At 51.1% G+C, this 24691-nt stretch overlaps 2 protein-coding genes across 7 annotated transcripts in view; one reads left to right on the top strand and one right to left on the bottom strand.

The window, feature by feature from the left end:
- Positions 1 to 7691, bottom strand: part of LOC111157498 (Ran GTPase activating protein 1) — a 30706-nt gene extending 23015 nt beyond the window's left edge. Inside the window, exons 1-2 of one of the 2 annotated variants that reach the window (XM_022518941.1) lie at positions 7477 to 7691; positions 4215 to 4364 (exon numbers count right to left, since the gene is read on the bottom strand). In XM_022518941.1, the coding sequence (XP_022374649.1) occupies positions 4215 to 4326 (112 nt within the window). In that variant the 5' untranslated portion in view covers positions 4327 to 4364; positions 7477 to 7691. Of the gene's footprint in view, positions 1 to 4214; positions 4365 to 7476 lie in introns of those variants that run through there. The other variant, XM_022518942.1, reaches the window with a different exon arrangement.
- Positions 7692 to 15846: 8155 nt separating this feature from the next.
- The window catches only part of LOC111157599 (zinc finger CCCH-type containing 7B), a 57498-nt gene continuing 48653 nt past the window's right edge, over positions 15847 to 24691 (top strand). The window contains exon 1 of one of the 5 annotated variants that reach the window (XM_022519150.1): positions 15847 to 16052. The gene's annotated coding sequence lies outside the window, so the exon portion shown is untranslated. The remainder of the gene's footprint in view (positions 16053 to 24691) is intronic. The other 4 variants (XM_022519149.1, XM_022519151.1, XM_022519152.1 and 1 more) reach the window with 4 other exon arrangements.

The raw sequence follows: 24691 nt of genomic DNA, 5'->3' as shown, positions 1-24691 counted from the left end.
GGCGTTCACTACTGCATCGTTTTTGTTACGATGAAAAGGTTAATTGACCAGAGTACATTACACAGTTATACTGACGTCATTATGAACGGTGCCACAGGTGTTTGCCCGACTTGGAAAATATCCATGTCATAGTGTCAAGTGAAAAATGAGGTTTTCCATGGGTGTTTGGTCTGATCACACTTTCAAAATGTTATACCTATTAAAAAACATAAATAAATAAAAATTAAAAAATAAAATGCTATATATTCTACCTTACAAATGCACATGCACACGCACGCGCACACACACACATCCTGCAAGCTCTAAAAGGATAGAAACCCAATGTTAAAACAGTTTTATCTCTAGGTGCTGCAATTATGGCTGTGTCTGTGCTTTCTCATTAACTGCTCAATTTATTCCTAACATCAAGTTATAAAGCAGCTTTTAAAGTATCTCTAATTGGGGCGCCTGGGTGGCTCAGTCGTTGGGCATCTGTCTTCGGCTCAGGTCATAATCCCGGGGTACTGGGATCGAGCCCTGCATCTGGCTCCCTGCTCAGCGGTGAGCCTGCTTCTCCCTCTCCCACTCCCCCTGCTTGTGTTCCCTCTCGCGCTATCTGTCAAATACAGGAACAAAACCTTAAAAAAAAAAAAGTATCTCTAATTATGATCCAAATTGTGAAAGAAAGAAAGAGAGAGAGAAAGAAAAAAAAAAAAGAAGGAACTCAGCTATGGATAGAAAAAAGCAAGGAAAAAAACGCACCAAAATTAAAAGTAGTTGTATCCTGGGGTGTGAGATAATAAAGATATGGGTTTTTTGCCTTCTTTCAATGTTTCTGTATTCTATAATGAGCACGTATTAATTTTATAACCTAAACAAGAACACACAAGACGCATGAGACAAAACCCATCTAGCCTGGCTGGCACAAGACAGAGTGGGGTGAGGTGGTGAGGAAGAGATGGAGATGTGCACAGGAGAGAAAAGTTGGACTTGACCTTTTAGGTGACAAAGGCCACAGAGAGGGTTTCAGAAAGGTGGTGATTTGCAACCTATAAGGAGCTGACAGACAAGCTGTCCCGGTGGGGCCTGCGCACATGCCTCCCTCCCCAGGCTGAGGCCGCCAGCAGCCAGCAGCACCTCCCCGGGAAGCCCTGCTGAACTCCCAGGCAGGTCAGACCCTGCTTGGCAGGTTTCACAGCCCTGGTCTCCCCGCAGATGCTGCCTGCTACAATTTTACACTCTCCGGAGTGATGACTTATCATTACATGGAGACTGGGCTCACACGGCCCTCCTCACCGGGCCATGAGCTCCAGCTCATGAAAGCAGGACTTTGCGTCTACTCACTACCAAGCCCCGCAGAGAGGAGTGCTCGGCCTTCTCCCCACACCGTCTAGTCACTGCTCCGTCTATGTCACAACGGAGTATGTTGAGACACAGAGAGCACGTACACGCCTACTGAGGTCACACAGCCAGAAGATGGTGACTGGGACTCATTTTCCTTTTCTCATTTCACAACCAGAAGGCTGGACAGGTATGAGCCTCCCATTTTCTAGAAGGGGAAGCTGAGGTTTAAAGGAATGAAGCAACTCTGCCCAGAAATTCAGGAAAAGGGCAGAGCTAGGTTTCAGACTGGTCTTCTGAAACTCTACCCATGTGCTCCTCTCCAAATCCTTGCTTCGGCGCACAACCATGGACTTTATGCAGTGCTCCCCCCACCCCCACCCCCTCAATCCCTCCCCCGACGCTGGGTCCCAGGTGCCGAGGTGTCCTCTGTAGCTGGCACGAGGGCTGAAATAATCTCTCGGCCCCTCGGACCACCTGCTCTCAAACTGAGCCCCCCCAATAGCCGGAGACCGGCCGGCTGAACAAGGAGGGAGGACAGCTGCTCATGGGGACGTCTGGGCCGTGCTGAAGAGCCGGGCAACAGAGGCGCCAGGGCCCCGAGGGAGACTTCTGCTGTACGAGTGATGCAAGCACAGAGGGTTCAGCCCTGGGGAGAGTGACAGGCACAATTTGGAGCTGGAAGAAAAAGCATCAACATGGGAGAAGGGACAGGAAGGCGGGGATCACCACTGGGTGGCCTCTCTCACTTGTTTTCGATCCAGATGGAGTTTTTGTTTTTTTTTTTCCCTTATTTATTTGACAGGAAGAGAGAGACAGCGCGAGAGGGAACACAAGCAGGGGGAGTGCGAGAGAGAGAAGCAGGCTCCCCGCCAAGCAGGAAGCCTGATGCGGGGCTCGATCCCAGGACCCCAGGGTCATGAACTGAGCCGAAGGCAGATGCTTCATGATGAGCCCCCCAGGTGCCCAGGTGTGGGACTCAAACACCGGCCAGGGCTGCGCTGTCTAGACCAGCTGCCAGGAGGCCGGGTGGCAGAGCCTGCTCTCAGCCTCCACAACCTCACACAGTGACAGGTTCCAGGTGTTCACACGCAGCCAAGGAGAAGCAGAAAGACCTTTCTTTGGTCCTTAAATGACTTACTGGGGAGAGAAAAGAGCCTTGTTCTCATCATCCGTTTCACGGCATCCTCACAGAGGCCCGTGCCCTCTCCTGACTGGGCCGGCTCACTTGCAGCTGAGACGGGGGCCCTTTCTGGAACCGGGACTCAGCCACCGGGCTCCCCCACACAGCATCCAAGGGCCTCTGCACTGGGCTCCCTCTGGCATCCCGATTTCTTCTCTCCCAAGCCCACCCTATGTGTCTCAGCTCCCGTGCCTAACTCACGTGGTTCTCCCTGCCTCTACTGCCCTTTCCCCTCCAAGGACAGTCCACACCCGGCCCCATCCACGGAGACTTCCGGGGCCCTCTCAAACCAGACATGAACCCTTTCCCTCGCTGAGCTTCCCACAGCTTTCTGTTCACATCACTCAGAATAGCCTTCACCTTCAGCCCCACGCCGGTAGCTCTCCGAGCACCTCCCTTCCTACTCCTGGGCAGAAGCTCCTCAGAGGCTCGGACTGTAGCTGGGCCTCCCTGGTGACCTACAAAATGGGAGGCAGCAGGTCCAGCCTGCGCCAGTGAAGTGGCGATCTGCCCGGATTTAAGGCTAGACAAGCTTGAGCTCTAATCCCAGCTCCACCGCTTCTACCTGAGCCCTTAGGCAAACCCTATCTCTCACTTCCCTGGGCTTTCATTTTCCAACCTACAAACTGGGGATGAAACTCACCTCAAGGACTTTTAGGAAAATAAAATGAGATTCTATTTGCATGGCACTTAAGAATGCCGACTCGGCATTCAGCGAATGGCATTTCATAGCAAATTCGTGTTTCCTGAACTGAGCTGAATGTCTACTGAGAAACACCGGAACAGAAATTCAGCTGGGCCTCTGTTAAAATCCTGGATCTGCTATGTACCAGCTGTATGACCTTGGGCAAGTTAGGTCTTCCTAATTGTTTTTCCTTCTTTATAAAATGGTAACATTTCCACCTCCCTCCCCCCAGGATGGTGCATGATCGAAAGTGACAATAGCACAGGGGAGCTCTATAAATTTTAAGGCCCTCTAGATATTAGGAATATGCATGGCCACGCTCTCACCAACCCAAGGACTCAAGTGGCTTCTGAGCCAGTGCAGGGGAACAAGCCTGCCTACACTCCCTGACAACCAGGCAAGCCCAGACCAGTTTCCCTGGTTGGACCCGAACCTCAAGAGACCTCGCAGGTACTGACATAGGTGCCTTCACTTCCAAACGCCAGGGGATTCTGGGTTGATGAGAGTTAGCCAGGCTCTGGCTAGGGATGAAAAGGCAGGGCCTATGTTCTTGTTCCTAATTCCCTCCAGTCCTCGTTCCCCTACACAGACAAGAACATCCATCCCTCTGCCAGGGGCATTCAGATACATGGACCAGACCTCCAAGAGGGTCCTAGCTCTGGGGAGGGCAACCAGTACTCCCAGCCCAGTCTGGGATCATGGTGGTAAAGGTCTGAAGACGTCAGGGGCTATATCCTGAGACTGCTGTCGTGGTCCCTCCTTGTTTACTATCCCTTCCCACTTGCCAACCTAAGCTGTCACCAGCGAGGACGGCCTCCAAAAACACGACGACCAGCAAGGAAGCCCGTACGTGCTTGCGGACACATCATCTCTGAGCCTCACTGCTAGATGGGCCCCACGATATCTCACAGAGCTACTAGGACAAACAATGTGATAATGTAGCTAAACAAGCCTGAGCACGAGTAGAGTAAGCGGTCGTTCGCACACTCCCTTTCCTCCCCTGGGCCAGCCCACGCGAGGACTCACCATCTTCTGCAGTGTTGAGTTTGAGGCTCTTGCCCTTGAAGCTCAGCTGTCCCCCGGCCACCTGGGTTTTGGCAAGCGTCTCTGCTAGCTTGGCAATGTCTTCAGAGGCCATGCTGGTCACGTTGATGGGCTCCCCTGGAAATCTGCAAACTGAGCAGGACAAAGTTTCATTAAAAGAGAAGAGTCAGGGCGCCCAGGTGGCTCCGTCAAGTGTCTGCCTTTAGCTCTGGTCATGATCCCAGGATCCTGGGATCGAGCCCCACATCGGGTTCCCCGCTTGGCGGGAAGCCTGCTTCTCTCTCCCCCACTCCCCCTGCTTGTGTTCCCTCTCTTACTGTGTATGTGTGTGTGTGTTTCTCTCTCTCTAATAAATAAATAAGTAAAATATTAAAAAAAAAAAAGAGAGAGAGAGAGAGAGAGAGAGAGTGTGTCTCCTGGGGCCCCCCCAGCTGGGGAGGAGAGGGCAGAACATCAGCTATTTCAGGGTTTTGACCCCCCTTCCCCCACTATGAAGACTCCAACAGCTAAACTATTGGGAGAAATGAAAATAGCATTAGGGAAGGAACAATTCTAGAAAGGTGGAGAAAGTGGCAAGAATGTAGTAAAATCACATTTTAGCCTCTGGAAAGTCACTATCTTACTTTAACTCCTCCCCTGCCCAAATGCTCCAGCTGGGACACCAAGCATAGCCATGTGAGTTGCCCGTTTGCTGGGTCCCTTGTGAATGGCAGTTGAGTCCCTGAGCAACAGCAGCAAAGAGCCCCAAAAGCACACACCTGCCTGATCATCTTGGCTGCTCTCTGTTTGAGGGTCCCATTCCTCAAACAGAACTACGATGGCTATGGGATCCAGGTCATCCATCCCAGGAAATGCCCCACCACCCACGCTGGCATGTCTCTGGGCGTGGGGCACAGGGGTCAGCCCACTGCACAGCCACTTTCAACCTTGGCCAGGAGACTGGGCAACCCATGGCGGCCAGACCTCAGGGGTTCCTAGGAGACCAGAGGTTTCTACATCACAACAGCCACCATCACAATAGATCAAGGGCAGAGTTCCTAAAGAAAGGAGCTTCCAGCCTGGCAGAACTCAGCAGACTGGCAGAAAGGACCACTCCATTTTCCTAAAGAGGAAAAGGCAGGTAATCAGGGTACACCAAGGAAGACTGATATGGGGGACAGAACTTGACCCATAGAGACTTCTTCTTATCCAGAACATGTTCTTTCCCAATCTATCCATCCTTAAGATACAACTGTGATGGCCCCCAATCCTCTCATTCCCCCCTCGGCGTCCTCTGGGCTTCCGACAGCCGGCTTCCCACCTCCTTCCCTTTAACTTAACCCGGATCACCCTGGTTTGTCTATCTTTACCAGGAAGCATGAATTATTCTTCTGGGTAAGGAGGCGTCTTTTCATACATTCAACAAACATTTATTGTGTACTACTATGTCCTACACTTGTTCCAGATACCGGAAGCACAGCAGTGAATGAAAAAAACCGTGCCTTCTTAAAATAAGTGTTCTTTCTCTCTTTTTTTAAGTTTTATTTATTTACTTATTTTAAAGATTTTATTCATTTATTTGACAGACACAGCGAGAGGGAACACAAGCGGGGGTAGTGAGAGAGGGAGAAGCAGGCTTCCCACTGAGCAGGCCCATCCCAGGACTCTGGGATCATGACCTGAGCCGAAGGCAGACACCCAATGACTGAGTCATGCAGGCACCTCTTAAAATTTTATTTTTTAAGTAATTGCTATGCCCAATGTAAGGTATAAACCCACAACACCAAGATCAAGAGTCCCAAGCTCTAACAACTGAGCCAGCCATGCAACCCTTAGAACATGTGTTCTCCACAAGATACGTAGTATCTTAAAACAATGATAAAAAGAAAAACAAATAGAGAAGATGGTAAGGAGTTTTCTGGGGGTTGCAATTTAAAACAGATTGGTTAGAGGAGTGCCTGGTGGCTCAGTTGGTTAAGCCACCGACTATTGACCTCAGCTCAGGTGTTGATCTCAGGGTCATGAGTTCAAGCCCCATGTTGGGCTCCACACTGGGCATAGAGCCTACTTAAAAAACAAATCAGAATGGTTAAAGAAGATATTATTAGGAAAGAAACAAAGACTTGAAGGATATCAAGGTCTGGGCCAGGCAGGTATCTGAAGGAAAAGCATTCCTGCAAACCAAATAGCAAAACCAAAGGCTCTTGGTGGGGGGGGGAAGAGAGGAGATTAGAGGAACTGCAAGGAGGCCGGTGGTGTTGGAAGGCAGAGAGGGAAGGAGAAATAAAGCAAGAAATGAGAAAAGAGAATTAGCAAGAGGCCAGAGTCACAAAGACCATTTAAAAATTGTAGCTTTTACTCTGAGTGAAAAGGAGAGCCACTGGTGGGTTTTTAACAGAGAAAAGCAGGCTCTGACAGACGTTTTGACAGGATCACTTAAATGCAACCTAAGGCCTGGCATCTGGAAGGTGATCCAAAAACGAAGAGATGACACTAAATAAACAAGAGCCGGAAACCCCGCCATCACTTGCAGTTCTGGATAGGCCAATTTGAGGCAAGTGAAATGGTGGTGGGGCTCCCAGGTATGCTCCTACTGGAACACAGAACTTCTCAGCTAGAAAACGGCCTGTTCCTCAGTCCAATACACATACACAACATCCACTTTGAAGACTGCCAAAACGAAGCACAGAGAGGTGCTTGATTCGCCCTAGGTCTGCAAAGGGTCAGTAAATACACAAACGGTCCTCTCCTTTTCCGGCACGAAAGTCGCAGATTTTCTCGGGTGCACATCTACCGTTCCTGCGAAGCGTCAGCAGTGACTCATGGCGATCTCAGGGGCTACGGCGCCAGCCCAGGCCCTCCGCGGGCGTGGGACTATGGGGAGGTGGCGACAGGGGAGCGACGCGCGTGTGCGGGCCTCAAATGACAGGCGGGAGGCGCGGGAGCACCATCCGGGATCCCCGGAGGACGCGCACCACCCCCAGTTGTCACCGACGCCAACAAGAGACGCCACTGCTGGCAACTGCGCCAGACGCCCTCTCCAAGCCTCAGTTTCCCCATCTGGGAAAGGGGCCTGTGCCCCCCCAGCACCCCCTCTCTCAGCCCCTCCGCGCTTGGCCGTGGAAGCGCAGGGGATAAGGCCGCGAAGAAACCCAGAAGGCGCACAGGAGCGCCACACCTTCCTCGCCCAGATGCAAGGACGCGCCGCCCCCGCGCCCCCATCCCAGGCAGGTGACGGGGAAAGGAAAGAGACCCCGACCCTTACCGTAAACAGACGGCGCCGCCGCGTGGGACGACCTGAGCGCGCGCGTCCGCCCGGCGGGGGCGGGAAATGATTTAGGGTCCGGGTCAGGTCAGGTCGGGGTCACCGCCTCCGAGCCCACAGGTCCCGATACCCGCCCGCTCTTCCGTAAGCTCTCTCGGCAGTTCTCGCCACTCCCGTCTCCGACACCACCTGCTCCCCGCACGGCGGCGGATGATGGCGGAGGAGGAGGATTTTGAAAGCCGGCAGTTTCTTTCCTTCGATTTGATTTGTTCGAGGCCCAGGCCGGGTTTCCCTCCCCCCGCGCGCGTGGCCTATCGGGTATGGTAGTCGAGTTCTCCTGAGAGGGGGGCGGTGGCCGCGGCAGGAGTGCGCCCACGAACTACCAGTCCCGTGAAGCACCGCGTCTCAGCGCGCCACCGCCCTCTCCCTCTGCGCCCTCCCTTTTCGGCTTCTGGCTCTTTCTCCAGGAGGCCACAGGGCGGCGTGTAACCCCGGGCGCCCAGAGAGACTACAATTCCCGTCAAGTCTTGCGGTCCAGCCGACTCAGCCTTTCCGGAAAGGTTCACGCTCACCTATCTTTATAGACAAAGGCTAGTGCTCCCGAAGGCGTGCTGTTGGATCTGTTCAGCAAGAACTACGTATCCGTTTCCTCAAAGGAAAGCCTCGCCTTTTTAATCCCATGAAATTGAAAGGCCATTCGAAGGCTTTCACATAAATAGCTCCAAGTTGTTTGATAATTAAAAAGGGGAAATGGCTATCCTATGTTAGAGAAGCTGGGAAACCATCTTAACTAAATGGTGCACGTTAACGTTAGTAACACGACAAACTGACGTCCATTGCACACCTACTGAAGTGATGCACTGAGAAGGACGCATGGGACCGTGCAGTCAGCAATGCGTAAGATTAACCTAATCCTGAGGAAACATCTGCCAAACCCAACTGAGTTACAGTTTCTTCCGCTACAGTTAGAATAACCGCTCTGTACTCTTGCAAGAATGTCTGTGTCATGAAAGACTAAGAAAATCTGAGGAACTGTTGCAGATTTAAGGAGACTAAAAAAGACATGACAACTAAACGCAAACAGGGGTCGTGGACTGGATCCTGGACTGGGGAGGAAATTACTTTAAAGGCCAATATGGAGACAGTTTAGCGAAACCTGACTGCATATTAGATGATAGCGTTGTATCAGTGTTAAAGTTATTGATTGTTGGGCGCCCGGGTGGCGCAGTTGGTGGCGCCACTGCCTTCGGCTTAGGTCGTGATCCCAGAGTCCTGGGATTGAGCCCCGCACTGGGCTCCCAGCTCTGCGGGGAGTCTGCTTCTCCCTCTGACCTTCTCCCCTCTCATCTCTCTCTCACTCTCTCAAGTAAATAAATGAAATCTTTTTTAAAAATTTATTGATTGTTATTATTGTGCTGGGTTATGTAAGAGACTGCCCCCTGTTCTTGGGAATGTATGCTTAAATAATTAGGGGTGTGATATCAGTAACCGACTTACCAATAGTTTAAAAAATGTATATATACGTAGAGAGAGAGCACGCATGTGGCCTGATGTTCAAAATAAGTGAATGGGGGGGGGTTAGGGGGAATTCTTTGAACAGTTCTGCTACTTTCCCCTAGGTTTTAATTTTTTAGGTATCAGAACACAAATAGCTTTTCTTTTTTTCTTTTCGCAAAGAACATTTTATCCATTATATAAATAACATGTGTTTGCTATAAATACTTCAACCAACATAGAACAGGATAAAGAGAAAAGTAAACATTACCCAAGAAACTCTAGCACCCAGAGATAATCACCATCAACATATGCAGCCTTCTCCAAAGTCACCTCTCACAACTTGGCCCACGCACATGATTTTTGCTTTACCTGCAATTGAAAGTTACATATATTATGTGCCAGATCTTTTCACACACAGTTAATTTAATCTTTACAACCACAAAGGAAGCGGGCATCATTGCCACCCCTTCCAGCAGAGAGATGAGAAAACAAGCTCTATACCCTGGTTCACACCACTCCTGAGAGGTGGGTCCTCTTTCCACCCACCCTCTCCTCCTCTGCCTATAAGGCCCATGGCAAATGCCATCTCCTCCGGGAGGCTTTTCTACACCACTCTGTCCAGAATGAGTCACCTACCTCTAGGCCCTACAGCAAGCTTCAAGTCCCCACAGTGGCTGATTTGCAGCTCTGAGGGCTTTTCCACAACATTAATAATATTATTGGCAGCGTCCCTGTCAACCTGGGAGAGCTTTGGGGCAGGTACTGTACCCAACCTGGCAGCGTCTTTTCCAGGATTCACTTGTCGTAAGTGCTTCCCGTTTCCTCATTTGAACTGGATTCCAGTCAGGGTCACTGGATGTTTGCTTAAAATGAGTCATCATCTGAGAAGGCTGAGATGCTCCCAATTAGGCCTGATGCTATTCCTGTGCTGATTACAGCTAGCACTGATCAAATCAGTCTGGATTTTCCTTGGGGTGATCCCCAGCCTCCCTTTTCCAGTTTTTCTTTCTGAGGCCTTCCTTGACCTTCTGACAGAGACCTCCCAGAGAGAAGAGGAGGGCAGACAGTAGAACATCTTAGGTGATCTTCCCTGTCCTCACCTAACTGATGGGTCATAAGATTTTCAGGTTTGGAAGGGAATTCGTAGCAGAAACAATGGCCTTCAGGGTGCCTGGCTGGCTCGGTCTGGTCCATAGAGCATGCGACTCCTGATCTCAGGGTAGTGAGTCCAAGGCCCACGCGGGGTGTGCATTGTACTTAATTGAAAAGGAGAGAAAAGGAAACAACAGCCTTCAAGGGCTAAAGAGGTATTAGGAGATAATGAGAGCCTGGGGGAGAGTAAATGTTCTATCTGAACATGTTCACGTTCTACACTCAAAATCACCAAAACAGCCCAACATCACCCCTTAGCAATCCAGATTGTTTGTTACACCTGAATCTAGATTCTGTCTTAAACCACTTTAAAATGGGAAGACTGGGAGAAGGAGGTTACACAATGGTACACAGTGTCAGAGGAGTCCAGAGCCATCAGTGTTTCCAAGCATCGCATTTGTCATCTCTCCTCTTTCAGCACTCACTCTCCCTTTCAAGGTATCACCTGAGAGCTAGTTTTGCTTGCCTAGTAAATGGAATCATAGCCTTTGACAGATGGATAGAGCCATCTCAGGCCACGCCTATCTTCAACACTTCAAAGAATTGAGGACCAGAGAGGTTAAGTGACCTGCCCAAATTACACAGTAATTTAGACAAGAGACAGTAGGTTTTTTTGTTTGTTTTAAGTAAGCTCTATGCCCAGTGTGGGGCTTGAACTCATGATCCCAGCAATCAAGAGTAACTTGCTCTACCAAATGAGTCAGCCAGGCACCCCAAGATAAAAAAGAGCAGAAGCCAGATCTCTGGGGTCCTTTTCAAAACACACGGAAAACAATTCATTCTGTGAGTATGAGGTGGGTATAAGGGGAAAGGAGAATGTTTTAGACCTTTCTGTCTCTCTGCAGCTTCTTTTTCTTTTGTTTTTAAAAGGATGTTTTGAAGAGAAAAGCAGGCTGCCTCTGATTAGTTTGGTTCACTTTAACTGAGTGTTTTAAATTCCATTGTGATGCCTGAAAACAAACTTAATCACTAATTGTAAATGGAATAAATAACAATATTTATACTGGTACTAAGAGCTACTAAGGCTGCAGACTTGCCATTTAGTGAGATCAAAGACAAATGCCTGAATTATGCCAGACATGTGAGGAATGTGGAGAGAAATTCCCAAGATCCATCAGGGTGCCGGTGCGGTGCTCGCTTAGGGCTCCTAGAGAAAGGTGGTAGGCTTGGCCTCCCAGCATTGCAGAGGAGTTTGCCCCCTCACCCCCAAGGGTTACCTCCCCTGGTGGGAAGGTGCTGCTAACAGATGATTCTGTTAAAGACCACTCAAACCACATTCTCCTCTCTGGGTTCAAGCCCAGGGCTCCCCATCAGAATTCATGACCTTTTTATTTTTTTTTTAATTTTTTTTTAAGATTTTATTTTTATTTATTTGACAGACAGAGAGAGATCATAAGTAGGCAGAGAGGCAGGCGGCAGGGGCCGGAGGGGGGGGGAACAGGCTCCTGGCTGAGCAGAGAGCCTGATGTGGGGCTCAATCCCAGGACCCTGGGATCATGACCTGAGCTGAAGGCAGAGGCTTCAACCCACTGAGCCACCCAGGTGCCCCTACATGACCTTTTTAAACTTTGATAAATAACCATAATTAAAATAATTCATTCCCCCCACAAATAGTAATTGAGTATTTACTATGTACCAGGCACTGTTCTGGCTCTTGGAATCCAAAGGTGAGTGAGACAGAAAAGAATGTTGTCTGTGGAGGAGCTTAAATTGTGGCCTCATGTTTCTGGAGAGTTTCCTGATACCAAATGCTTTTGGTAAATTATTTTCTCCTTTAAGAATTCTTTTGTTGGGGCGCCTGGGTGGCTCAGTGGGTTAAAGCCTCTGCCTTCGGCTCAGGTCATGATCCCAGAGTCCTGGGATCCAGCCCCACATTGGGCTCTCTGCTTAGCAGGGAGCCTGCTTCCTCCTCTCTCTCTCTCTCTCTCTGCCTGCTTCTCTGCCTACTTGTGATCTCTGTCTGTTGAATAAATAAATAAAATCTTAAAAAAAAAAAAAAGAATTCTTTTGTTCCAGGGCGCCTGGAACAAAAGAATTTATTTATTTAAGATTTTATTTATTTATTTGAGAGAGAGTGAGAGAGAGCATGAGAGGGAAGAAGGTCAGAGGGAGAAGCAGACTTCCCACTGACCTGGGAGCCCGATGTGGGGCCCAATCCTGGGACTCCAGGACCATGACCTGAGCCGAAGGCAGTCGCTTAACCCGTTGAGCCACCCAGGCAACTGGAAATAATTTTTTAATAAATACTTACAGGAATTTAAAAAAAATGCATAAATGCAAAAGAGCATTAAGAATAAAGTTAAGGGGGTACCTGGGTGGTTCAGTTGCTTAAGCAACTATCTTCAGCTCAGGTCATGATCCCAGGGTCCTGGGATCAAGGCCCCCCCCATGCCCCTCCCATTGGGCTCTCTGCTCAGCAGGGAGCCTGCTCCCCCCCCGCCCCCTCCCCGCTGTTCTGCCAGCTTGTGATCTCTGTCTGTCAAATAAATAAATGAAATCTTAAAAAAAAAAAAAAAGAATAAAGTTAAGGGGGTCGCCTGGGTGGCTCAATGGGTTGAGTGTCTGCCTTGGTCTCAGGTCATGATCCCAGAGTCCTGGAATCGAGCCGTGCATCAGGCTCCTTTTTCAGTGGAGAGCCTGCTTTTCCCTCTGCCTGCCGCTCCCCCTGCTTGTGCGCGTGCTCTCTCTCTCTGACAAATAAATAAAGTTAAGCCTCTGCTTTCGGCTCAGGTAATGATCCCAGGGTCCTGGGATTGAGCCCTGCATCAGGCTCCCCGCTCAGTGGGGGAACTGTTTCTCCCTCTCCCTCTGCTACTCTCCTTGCTTGTGCTCTCTCGCTCTCTCACATAAATACCTAAAAGGGGCGTCTGGGTGGCTCAGTCATTAAGCATCTGCCTTCGGCTCAGGTCATGATCCCAGGACCCTGGGTTATAGCTCCATATCGGGATCCCTGCTCAGCAGGAAACTTGCTTCTCCCTCTCCCACTCCCACTGCTTGTGTTCACTCCCTCTCTCACTGTCTCTCTCTCTCTGTCAAATAAATAAATAAAATCTTTTGGGAAAAAAAAAAAAGGAAAAGGATATGTGTTCCTTTACGGGCCGCTTGGGATGGTGGGATCACTTCATTTGCCAGCTAGTTCATTTGAGGCAAGATGTGGGGATCCAGCGGGCCTCAGCATCCTCCTCCACAACACGGGGGTGACGGTAACAAGTGGTGGCTAATCTGATTGACTGTCAAGAGCGGTTCACTGTAAATTGTGCAGGGGGTATATTTATCAGATATTCTTTTTTTTTTTAAAGATTTTATTTATTTATTTGACAGATCACAAGTAGGCAGAGAGGCAGGCAGAGGGAGAGGAACGGAAGCAGGCTCCCCGCTGAGCAGAGAGCCCGATGCGGGGCTCGATTTCAGGACCCTGAGATCATGACCTAAGCCGAAGGCAGAGGCTTTAACTCACTGAGCCACCCAGGAGCCCCTATTTATCAGATATTCTTATCTTTATTTACAAATGAGGAAGTTGATGATGTGAGATTGCCCACAGTCACCCAGCTAGCAAGAGGTGGGAGCTGGGACTCCTACCCACCTTGGTCTTCCAAATGCCGTCACCCAGCTTCCCCAAATCTCCAGGGAAGCTGCCTTTAACCCACGATCTTGGGTCTATCCCACGTGACCCAGGGGTTGATTTCCCACAAAATATCAGAATCCCCAAGGGGTGCTTGTTAGAAATGCTGAATCAGGGACGCCTGGGTGGCTCAGTTGGTTAAGCAGCTGCCTTCGGCTCAGGTCATGATCCCGGTGTCCTGGGATCGAGTCCCACATCGGGCTCCTTGCTCATCAGGGAGCCTGCTTCTCCCTCTGCCTCTGCCTGCCATTCTGTCTGCCTGTGCTTGCTCTCTCTCCCTCTCTCTCTCTGACAAATAATTAAATAAAATCTTTAAAAAAAAAAAGAAATGCTGAATCAGAATTTTTTTAAAGTATTTTATTCATTTATTTGACAGAGAGAGGTACAATGAAAGAGGGCACACAAGCCCCAATGTGGGGCTCGATCCCAGGACCCCGGGATAATAACCTGAGCTGAAAGCAGACGCCCAGTGACTGAGACACCCAGGCACCCCAAATTAGAATCTTTTGAGAGCTGGGGATTAGATATCTTCATTTTAAGCAAATCCTGCTCTGCAGTAAGTCCAAGGACCTCTGGACTCTGCTCTTCATTTAAAAAAAAAAAAAAAATTTATTTATTTATTTGGCAGACAGAGATCACAAGTAGGCAGGGAGATAGGCAGAGACAGAGGGAGGGGGAAGCAGGCTCCCCACTGAGCAGAGAGCCAGATGTGGGACTTGGTCCCAGGAGCCCGGATCATGACCGGAGCTGAAGGCAGAGGCTTTAACCCAAGAGCCACCCAGGCGCCCCAGCATCTGACTCTTGATTTCGGCTCAGGTCATGATCTCAGGGTTCTAAGAACAAGCCCCACCTAGGGCTCCTTACTCAGCAGAGAATCTTTTCTCTCCCTCTCCCTCTGCCCCAACCCCCACTCATTCTCTCTCAAATAAATAAATATATACACCCCCAAATAAATAAAACCAAGCTTTCAGGATCATTGTGAGAATTAAATAAGTAGAAACCTCTCCAGGTTCTTGCGCTCCTTGCACTTAAGACAGTATGTTTAAATGTTAAAAATCTGTCCTACAGCAGCGCCTGTGTGGCTCCGTCAGTTAAATGTCTGCCTTTCACCAGGTCATGATCCCAGGGTCCTTGAATCAAGCCCCACGTCAGGCTCTCTGCTCAGTGGACCACCTGCTTCGCCCTCCCTCTCTGCCTGCTGCTCCCCCTGCATGTGCTCTCTATGTCAAATAAATAATTAAAACCTTAAAAAATTTTTGTCTCACCAATGTATCCCCAGCTTCTAAGATGTGTCTGGTGCAAAGGTTTGGGGAAGAGTTAACATTTATACAGTCTGCTGGGGTCACAGCCGATCCTCAATAATTAAAATGCACACATGTATGCATATGTACATACATATACACATGTAAGTATGTGTGTGTGCGTGCATATGTAAGTGCATATGTGTGTGTGTGTGTCTGAAATTAAAAGGAGGAAAGGACATTTGAGAGAACTCTCACAGGGTGTGGGAGTCGTCTGGAATCAAGGGCGCAGGTAGTGGCAGCGAGGATGACACGGTATTTGGAATCAGAAGCTCGGGATTCAAATCCAGCCTGGGCCTGCTGGGCTCTCAGAGGCGGCTGCGGGGAAGGCCAGACAGCCCGCCTCTCTGGGTCATCTCCCTTTACCTACTGGCTCTTCTAAGTACCCTCAAACCCTTTCCGGAAAGACCTCAAACATAAAACACCAGCCCACTGGGGGGGTCTGATGCTTCTCTGAGCCTCCGATCCTCATCCGTGGGTTGGGGCCGGGGGCTTTAGTGAAAGCACCTGGCAACGCGGGAGCCCCTCCACCTACCGGGAAGGGCCGAGGCGCAGAGTTGGACCAGCAACGACTCGCCCAAGGAAAAAACCCTAAAAGGGAAGTCCACGTTGAAAGAAAATAAAGGTGGCTTCCAGGCCGGAGCTCTGCACGGGGCAGGGGGACTTCCCCGCCCCCAGGTGCGCAGCCCGCGCCGCCCACCCCCGGCGCGAGGCGAGGGCAGCCGCGCTCTAGGACCCGAGGAGGAAGAGCTGCAGGAGACGGTGCCTCCAGCGGGTGCTGCCGCGAGCGGCCGGCCGAGGGGCTGGAAATGAAAGTAAAGCGCTCCGGAGCCACATGGACCGAGCTGCCGGGGCGGCGGCGCCGGGAGCACGATGCGGCCGCCCGTAATTAAATAGCATTTACTCTTATTATTACTAATAATAATAACGTAATCATACCTCTAGTCATAGCATACCATTTATCGGGCTCGGCGCAGGCCCGCGGGGAGCGCAGCCCGGCCGAGGTGAGTGCTGCGCGCGGCCAGAGCCCGGCGGGGCAGAGGCCGGGGCCCGACCGCGTCCCGGCGGCGGGCGCGGGAGGGCTCGGGGGCGCCCGGGGGCCGCGCCGGGCCGGGAGGAGGCGCGGGGGAAGCCCGGGCCAGGCCGGAGCTGCGCGGGGCCACCCGCAAAGTGCATTTTGCAGAAATAAAGAAAGAGCCGCCAAATCCTCATTTCCTCCTTTTTGGGGCTCCCCCTCCCCGTCCCCGTGCCCTGCCCCAAAGTTTCAAAGTTGTGCGGCCGGGGGCACCTGCCGCTGGGTGATTTGGCCGCCCCTGCAGCTCCCGGTGGGGGGGGGGGAGTGCCTTGGAATTTTCTTGCGTGGGGGGCTCCCGCCTCGGCGTCCGGAGCTTTGGGGTGCGCGGATGCTTTGCCGGCCCCCGCGAAGGGGGTCGAGGGGGCTGGCAGGGGCGTTTCTGGCAGCGCGCCCCTTCCTTTTGTGTGCGCCTTGGTCCCGCAGCGCCGAGAGTTGAGGGGACCGCAGCAAGGGCCGAGGATCGCGGCCGCCGACGGGTCGCCTCTGTCGGCTGCGGCGGCCACGCGAGCCCGGGGATCCGGGGCCTGCGGCCCGGCCGGGATTGAGGGGGGAGGGGGCGGCAGGAAAGGGGGGCGCGGTCTGGGCAGCGGGGCATTTCCGGTCGCGAGATCCATCCCTGGGCTGGGAGGCCTGAGCGGCGGGTCGCTGTGCCAGGAGCGCGCGGGGACTGGGGGGTGGGGGTGGGGGTGCAGCTCCAGGGCTTGGGGGGCGCCCCCCGGAGATGGGCGCCCCAGAGTCACTGACCCAGGCCTCCGACCCCCTGCCGCCCTCAGAGGGCCTCCGTTACCCCCCCCTTCCCCGCCCCGGCCCCGGGCCTGCTCCCTCCTCTCCCCCCTTTCCTTTTTAAAATCTCTCTGGCTCGGATATTTATAAGGTGCCTGGTTTAAGGGTCTTGCACAGAGACAAAGCAGTTTTCCCAGGAGGAAAACAAAACAAAACGAGAACGTAGAAACGTTGCCCCTGCCCCTGATGGCTCTGGTGCCAACATGGCATCAATGGGGAAGAGTAGGGGCTGGGGCCAGGAAAGGAGGGCTGGGGAGTCTGTGGCTGGAGAAGGGGGCTGGTCCTGGACTGGGGGACTGGGGGCCAACAGCAGCTTTGTCGGTTCTCTGGGGTTGTTCACAGGACTTTGGTGTCTAGGCACCAGACTTTGAACCCCAACTTCTTACCATTTTCCTCAGCATCTGCAATTCATCCAGTCCCATGAAAATAGCAGAATGCAGATCCTTGAATTTTCACACAAATGGGATAATTATAGAACATTTAGCAACTGTTGGACACAAAATTCCAGCGGAATCTTTACTTCTACTACTGAGACTACTACTGCCCCTCTCCCCACATACAACCACACCCACCAGAGTCTTCCTTCCCCATTTTGACTTGCCACAGAAATTGGACTGTCAGGTAGAAATGATGCCTGTCCAAAATGTTGTTGGGGCAGATCGGAGGCCCGGGGTACCCAAAGCTGGGAAGGTGAAACCTGTTTTGAGGAGGGATGAGATCTGAGGATGGGGGAGAGATTTTGTGGTCCCTGAGCTGGAACCAGGTTTGTGCTCAATAGAGGCCGTGAATTCTAAGCTGTTGGCTTTTTGTTCCGGACGGACAATGAAGAATGCGGGGTGGGTGGATTATTGGGGGCTAAGAAGCTCTGTGGGATGAGCTAGTGTCTAGGTATAAGAAAGTTAAGGAGTCAGTAGGTTTGGATTTGCGACTCTGAAAATAATAATCCCTTAAATAGAACTTTTTCGTTTATAACAAAAGGGCTTTCACATATGCTCATCTGTGCTCCATAGCAACCATGTCAGGTAGACATTATTCAGTCCTCATTTTCCAGATGAGAAACCTGAGGCTTCTAGAATCGAATGTCCCCCTGGAAAGTCACATAGCAGAGCTAGGATTCCTACTTAAGTGTCCAGACTCCGAATCTTCAGCCTTTCGCAGGGGCCCGGGGCCACCTTTGCAAATTAGTTTTCGAATCCCTTCTGTGAACATGGTAAGATGCTGTGGGGCAGGTTTGGGGTTGAGTTTGTCGCTTAGATTCTGGCTGGAAGGAGAAAGTCAACTCTAGCAGAACCCACGAAGAGGACCAGGACCGAGCCCTGCTCAGGACTGGAGTCAATGCAGTGGGAGGGAGCAGAAGAGAGAGCTCTCAGGGTGACCTGGCAAAGTTAGGGAGGGCCTCTGGAAAGTGGACCTTGAGCTTGACAGAATGGGGAGGTCTGGCTAGGGAGAGAGAAGAGGAAGGGAATTTCTGGGATGGCCACAGTTGCTTCTGTGCTGGGAGGTTGACGGGTAGTCTGACTCTTACAGTGGTTCCATGAGGGGGGGTGGGCATTTATATCTCCATTTCACAGATGGAAAAACTGAGGAACATGGGATTCATGTGGCTGGCCGGATGTCAGCCAGCTGGATTGGAACCCAGGCTTCTGTGACTGTTGAGTATGTACGACGGGATTGGTATCAGAATTGGCTCGCCTCCATTTCAAATGTGTAGACAAAGAACAGAGACCAGGACAGTCTGATTCGGTAAACACAATAGCGGTGGGGGCTTAAGCCCAAAGACCAGCAAGCTCCCCGAGGCGGGGGAGTCTTACTGAACTCCCTTCTATCCTGGGGCCTCATGGGGCTGGCCCAGTGAAAGTACTTAGAAGATTTCTGGAAGCATGCCTAGAGAAGGCAGAATGGTGGAGAAGGAGGACTGGGCTCTGAGTGCGGAGTCTAAGTTCACTTCCTCAGTGCCTGCGGGTGCCGAGCTTGTTGTTGGGAAAGGAGAAAGATATGGGTGATTAACTTGAGCTTCCCAAGGGCAGACACTGGGTCTGATTCACCCCCTGTGCCCCCAGGCCCCAGTGGAGGCGGGAGGAGGACACATTCAGCCAACGTGCTGTCATACTGAGTTATACCCCAGTGTAGAGGAGGAAGGGTTTTTTTTTTTTTTTTTTGCCCTAGATGGAAGGTCTTTCTAGAACTGCCATTTCGACTCTTGGGAGGTGGTTCAGAAAGGCCAGAGAAGGCATCCTGAGGAAGGCCCTTGGGCTCTCTGGGCCTCAATTTCCCTTTCTGAAAACGAGCCCTGAGGTTGGATGGTGTGTGATGGTCACCTGTGGGGAGAAACCCAGTGCCCAGGGATCGGGGCGGGAGAGTCAGATGAGAGGAACTACACATGGAGGGGTTTTACATTTTTTAATCATGTAGCTGTTGCCCAAGCCAGCATTTCCTCTAGTCTGGCCCTGTTGTGTGTGAGTGCTTTTTCCTAGATGAGCTTCCTTAATCTTTACAGCAGCCCTACAGGGAAGCGCTGTGATTGTCCCCATTTTACAGATGAAGAAACTGGCCAGGGTGATGGAGCGGCAGAGCCGGAGAGCAGACCCAAGCAGCCTGGCACTTGAGTTGCTCTGTGTGGGCCCAGGGACTGGGAGGGACGGGGCAGGCGGTGGTAACCTCAGATGGCAGAGGTGGAGGTGTCCCCTGAGGAAGTCTGGCTGCTAGCTGAAGCCAGAGCCTCAGCCTAGGCTGATGGAGTGAGGGCTACGTGTCAGCTCCCAGGAGCCTCCACAGGAGCCAGCTCCTTTCATCACATTTAATGGCCCGTAGAAAACGAGCTGGCTTTCCTTTCTCTGTCATCACCAGCTCCGGGGCTCCTTCCTGCCTTATTTATTTCCCCAGGAAGTCTCTTTCTCAGCTAGCGCCCTGATGGCTTCTGCGGATCCTCCCGTCAGGCCGTGGGGGCCACTGCTGCCTTCAGAACCCAGCTGGGGCCGACTTCAGTTCAGCTGCGGGGCCCTGGCCCCCACTCAGTGCTTGATGGCAGCAGTGGCACTTAGGGACACCGGCCACAACACGCTTAAGGCTGCCGTGTGCCAGCCCTGTGCTTGGCGCTTCCTGGGCCTTCTCTTACTGAATCCGCTCAACAATGCTTTGAGGCAGGAGCAAATTTTAGCTGCCCCATTTTGCAGATGAGAAGACTGGGTCCAAGATCACCAGGCTGTGGTGGAGCTGGGACACAGAGGGTCAGAGGGAGCCAGGCACTCCCCAGCCCAAGCCCACTCTGCAAGAGAAGTGCCTTCAAGGTATTTTGTTTATTTACTTAGTCATCTCTGTGCCCAATGTGGGGCTCAAAGTTGCTACTCTGAGAGCAAGGGTTGCATGCCCTCCTGACTGAGCCAGCCGGGCGCCCCACAAGTTCTTTTAGTCTCCACGAAGCTCTTATCTATCCAGAAATCTCGATGATCTATCGTTTGTATTGTGCTTTGGGCCATATTCTCAGGAATCCTCTTGATACTCCTTTAAAAGGTAAGAAGTCCTTGTTTTGCAGAAGAAGAAAATGGAGGGGTCACCCACCCTCCAGCTCTTCCTACCCTGTCCACACTGTGACTTGGAAAGGGAACAGGGTGTCACATTCCCTGGGCCCAAGAGCCATGTCTTCCGAAGTGCTGGGGTCAGCCAGCGAGCACCCAGTGATCACTTGCTGTGAGGGCTGTGGGGGAGGTTGAGGATGTGACCCTTCTGGGGTTTACAGAGGTTCACCTATGCCCGTGTTCTCTGGAGCATCCGTGTCATGCTGTGCAGCACAGGAACTTAGGGCAGGGAGTCCAAAGTCCTGATTTTCATTCCCAGCTCCAGCACATTCTAGCTACGCATTCTGGGGCATAATCATATTGTCACTCTTGGCCACTCTCTCTCTCTCTCTCTCTCTCTCTCTTTTTTTTTTTTTTTTTTAAGATTTTACTTACTTATTTGCCAGCGAGAAAGAGATCACAAGTAGGTAGAGAGGCTGGTGGGGGTGGGGTGGATGGGGGAAGTGGGCTCCCTACTGAGCAGAGAACCCAATGTGGGGCTTGATCCCAGGACCCTGAGATCATGACCTGAGCTAAAGGCAGAGGCTTAACCCACTGAGCCACCCAGGCGCCCGGCCTCAGTCTCTTGTTCTGTGAAATGGCCTGACGGATTCAGTCCCATCTTCCCTGGGTGTGCTGTGAGACTCAAATGAAGAGAATTTGAAAACTCTAAAGACCAATAGTGTGATAGCATGGTTGTGGTGGCCATAACCTCTAGAATCTTCTCCACTGCCTACCTTGATCCAGGCCCAGACCACTGCAGTAGCCTGCTAACTCATTTTCCAGCTTCCCCTCTTTTCATCTGTCCTCAATGCAGCAGCCTGACGGATCTTCTCAAGATTTAAATGGGACCTTGTCAGTCCTCTGCTAAAAAGATTCCAGTGGCTTCCTGACACACACAGAACGCAGTGCTGGCTCCCCAGTCTGGCCTGCACATAGCTTTCTAATGAGCCTTACTCGTCGCCTTGAAACTTGCTTCCTACTTGGCTTGCCCTCCCTCTAGCGGTGCAGTGACCTGGCCTTCTGTCTTTTTCTCGAACATTCCGAGCTTGTTGCCACCTTAGGGCCATTACCTTTGCTGGACCCTCTGCTGGTACGTGCTCACCTGCCTTCTGTGTTCCCATGTCTGGCTCCTTCTTGTTTCTCTTGAATGCTGACTCCCTGAAAGGCCATCCCTCCCTGCCACATTTCCAATTTCAGTTTGCTCCTCTAACTCTTCTCTGTAGCTTTACTTGTCTTGTGCATTTAACATGGGCCTGTTTATTTGTCTTCCCACGCCTGGACCTCGTGTTCCATGAGGTCAGGGACTTTCTTAACCTCACTCCCCCAGCATCTGGCATATAAAGGTGCTCTGTGGTTATTTGTTGAGTAAATGAGTAATAGTAGCAGGGTGGTCCCGAACAGCCCTTGCCAAAAAAGGAGTGGCCTAGATAGATAGAAACTGCAAAGCAGGGGCGCCTGGGCGGCTCAGTGGGTTAAAGCCTCTGCCTTTAGCTCAGGTCATGATCCCAGGGTCCTGGGATCGAGCCCCACATTGGGCTCTCCCCTCAGCAGGGAACCTGCTTCCCCACACCCCTCTCTGCCAGCCACTCTGCCTGCTTGTGATCTCTGTCTGCCAAATAAATAAAAACTTTAAAAAAAGAATCTGCAAAGCACTTGGTGTTGACTGATCAAAAAGCACTTACGGAGTAATTTTGTAAGTTGCCAGGTGCACTCTAACTGTACGGGTGCAGGAGAAATGCAATCGTCTGATTTCCTCCTTGATATGGGTGTTAGGGGCGTGGTATGTAAATGTGCAAAATTGTCTTGCAAGTTGGGTATCATTAGCTGCACCTCCCAAATGACAAAACCGAGGCTCAGAGAGGTGCCCTCAAAGCTGGGGGAGGGGCGGGCCGTGCTGGGATTGGAACCAGGTCTCCCAGACCCTTGGAGACAGAGTTGTGGGTTTGAACCGTTCCCGTGCAGTGTGGCCCCTAAGTTGTGAGTGGAAGGCAAGAAAGTCAAAGCCTTTTGTAACCTGAGTGCTGCAGACAGGAGGGGTCTGCTCTGCCACCTTGGTTGACTCTTGGTTTGGCCGAGAGCGGAGGCCGGAGGGACGTTTCCTGAACTTTGGTTTCTGTTCAAGGTAGCACAAAGAAAGCAAACTGCAAGTTGCTGAGGCCTGTGGGCGGTCCATGTCTTGTGTTCATTCCTTGACAGGTGGTTTCTGGCAGAGCCAGTGGTGGCCCTAGTGCCTCTAGCTCACTTCCTCAGCAGCTGGGTGGCCCTGGGCAGGTCAGAGATACCCCCCTCCAAACCTCACTTCTGTTTAAGACTAGTTTTTTTCAAGCCTAGCTTTTCTGTGGAAGGTGGGGATACTAGCACCTGCCTTTGAGATGATGGTAGGTACAGGCAGGATTCCAAGTTGTCTCTGTACCACGGACCTGTTGGGCAGCCTGGGGGAGCCCAAGAACAGCCTCTCAGAAGACTGTTTTTATTATTACTTATTTAAATATTATTATTTATGATTTTATTATACAGTATTATTATAGTATAAAATGCTATTTTATTATGATTATGTTTATATTTATTATGTATATATGTATATTAAAGTGCTGTTTATTATTTTATTATATAAAATTTATTTATTTATTTAAAAGATTTTACTTATTTATTTGAGAGAGAGAGAGAGAGAGAGAGCGCGCATGAATAGGGGGAGGGGCAGAGCTAGAAACAGACTCGCCGCTGAGTGCAGAGCCTGCCACTACACAGGGCAGGGCTCAATCCCTGGACGCTGAGATCAGGACTTGAGCCGAAATCAAGAGTTGGATACTTCCCCGACTGAGCCACCCAGACACCCCAGAATCCCGTTTTTATTTTATTTATTTATTTTTTAATTTTTTTTAAGATTTTATTTATTTATTTGATAGAGAGAGATCACAAGTAGGCAGAGAGGCAGGCAGAGAGAGAAGGGGAAGCAGACTCCCCGCTGAGCAGAGAGCTCGATGCGGGGCTCGATCCCAGGACCCTGAGATCATGACCTGAGCCGAAGGCAGAGGCTTTAACCCACTGAGCCACCCAGGCGCCCCAGAATCCTGTTGTTAAATGCATAAAGTAAAATACACAGGATTGCAAAGGGGAAACAATACTGAACTGTGGCTGGGCTCTTTTATCAATGCACTGTACAATGAGATCTGGCAGTGAGTCTGATGGAAGCGCCATAATTTTGAAGTTGGGACGAGTGTGAACAATATTTTGTTGTGTCTGCAGCAGCTGAAATATGACAGGGAAAGAGCTGTGATTTCTAGCACGACACTATTGCAGCGTATTACCTATCTTTGGAGTTGAGGGAAATGCGATATACCAGGTAGGGGTCAGTGAAAAGAACTTGTAAATTTTTTTTTTTTTTTTTTCCATCCAAGTTCATGGCCCCTGAATACTCACCGTGGGCCCCTGGTTCAAAACCCTTGCCATAAAAGGTGCATGACACCCAACACATAATCTCTAGAAGTGAGCCCAAACCCCTCCTCTACCTCTTTGGAGCGAGGGTCCTCAGGTGGGCAGACAGGGTGCACCATGCCTTGTAGGGATAGATGCTGACCTGGAATTCCGACTAGTGAGGTCGAGGACTGCGAAATGGAAGCTTTGCTGGTCTCTGAGGAAGCTATCGAGCACCTGGTGAGTCAGGAGGCGCGTCAGGCATCTTTGGAGATGACGTCACCTCAGGTGTGTTCATGCGGGGTGTGGCAAGTCTGTAGTCTGCACTGGCTGCTCCCTTTCCATGAAATCTGGGGTAGGTGAGAGCCAGGCAGGTGGAGTGTGGGATGAAGCTGGAGGCAGCCCATGGGGATGGGGGAGGAAGCACCTTTGAGTTGGGAGGTAAGAGTGTGTGGGCTCCAGAGCCTAGCTGCCACGGTTCAAGTCCCCACTCTGTCACTTACAACCTGTGTGGCCCTTGGAGGTTAGTTCACCTCCTTGTGCCTTGGTCTCCTCATCTGTAAAATGGGGATGATAATAGTACTTTTTTACGGGGTGTAGTGAGTTTTTTTTAAAAGTTTGATTTATTTGAGGGGCGCCTGGGTGGCTCAGTGGGTTAAGCCGCTGCCTTCGGCTCAGGTCATGATCTCAGGGTCCTGGGATCGAGCCCCGCATCGGGCTCTCTGCTCAGCAGGGAGTCTGCTTCCTCCTCTCTCTGCCTGCCTCTCTGCCTGCTTGTGATCTCTCTCTGTCAAATAAATAAATAAAATCTTTA

Source organism: Enhydra lutris, unplaced genomic scaffold (genome assembly GCF_002288905.1).
Source record: "Enhydra lutris kenyoni isolate GAN:26980312 unplaced genomic scaffold, ASM228890v2 scaffoldscaffold55, whole genome shotgun sequence".
NCBI classification, from domain to species: domain Eukaryota; kingdom Metazoa; phylum Chordata; class Mammalia; order Carnivora; family Mustelidae; genus Enhydra; species Enhydra lutris.
The sequence above is the reverse complement of the archived record's forward strand: the minus strand, read 5'-3'. Positions and strand labels throughout refer to the sequence as shown.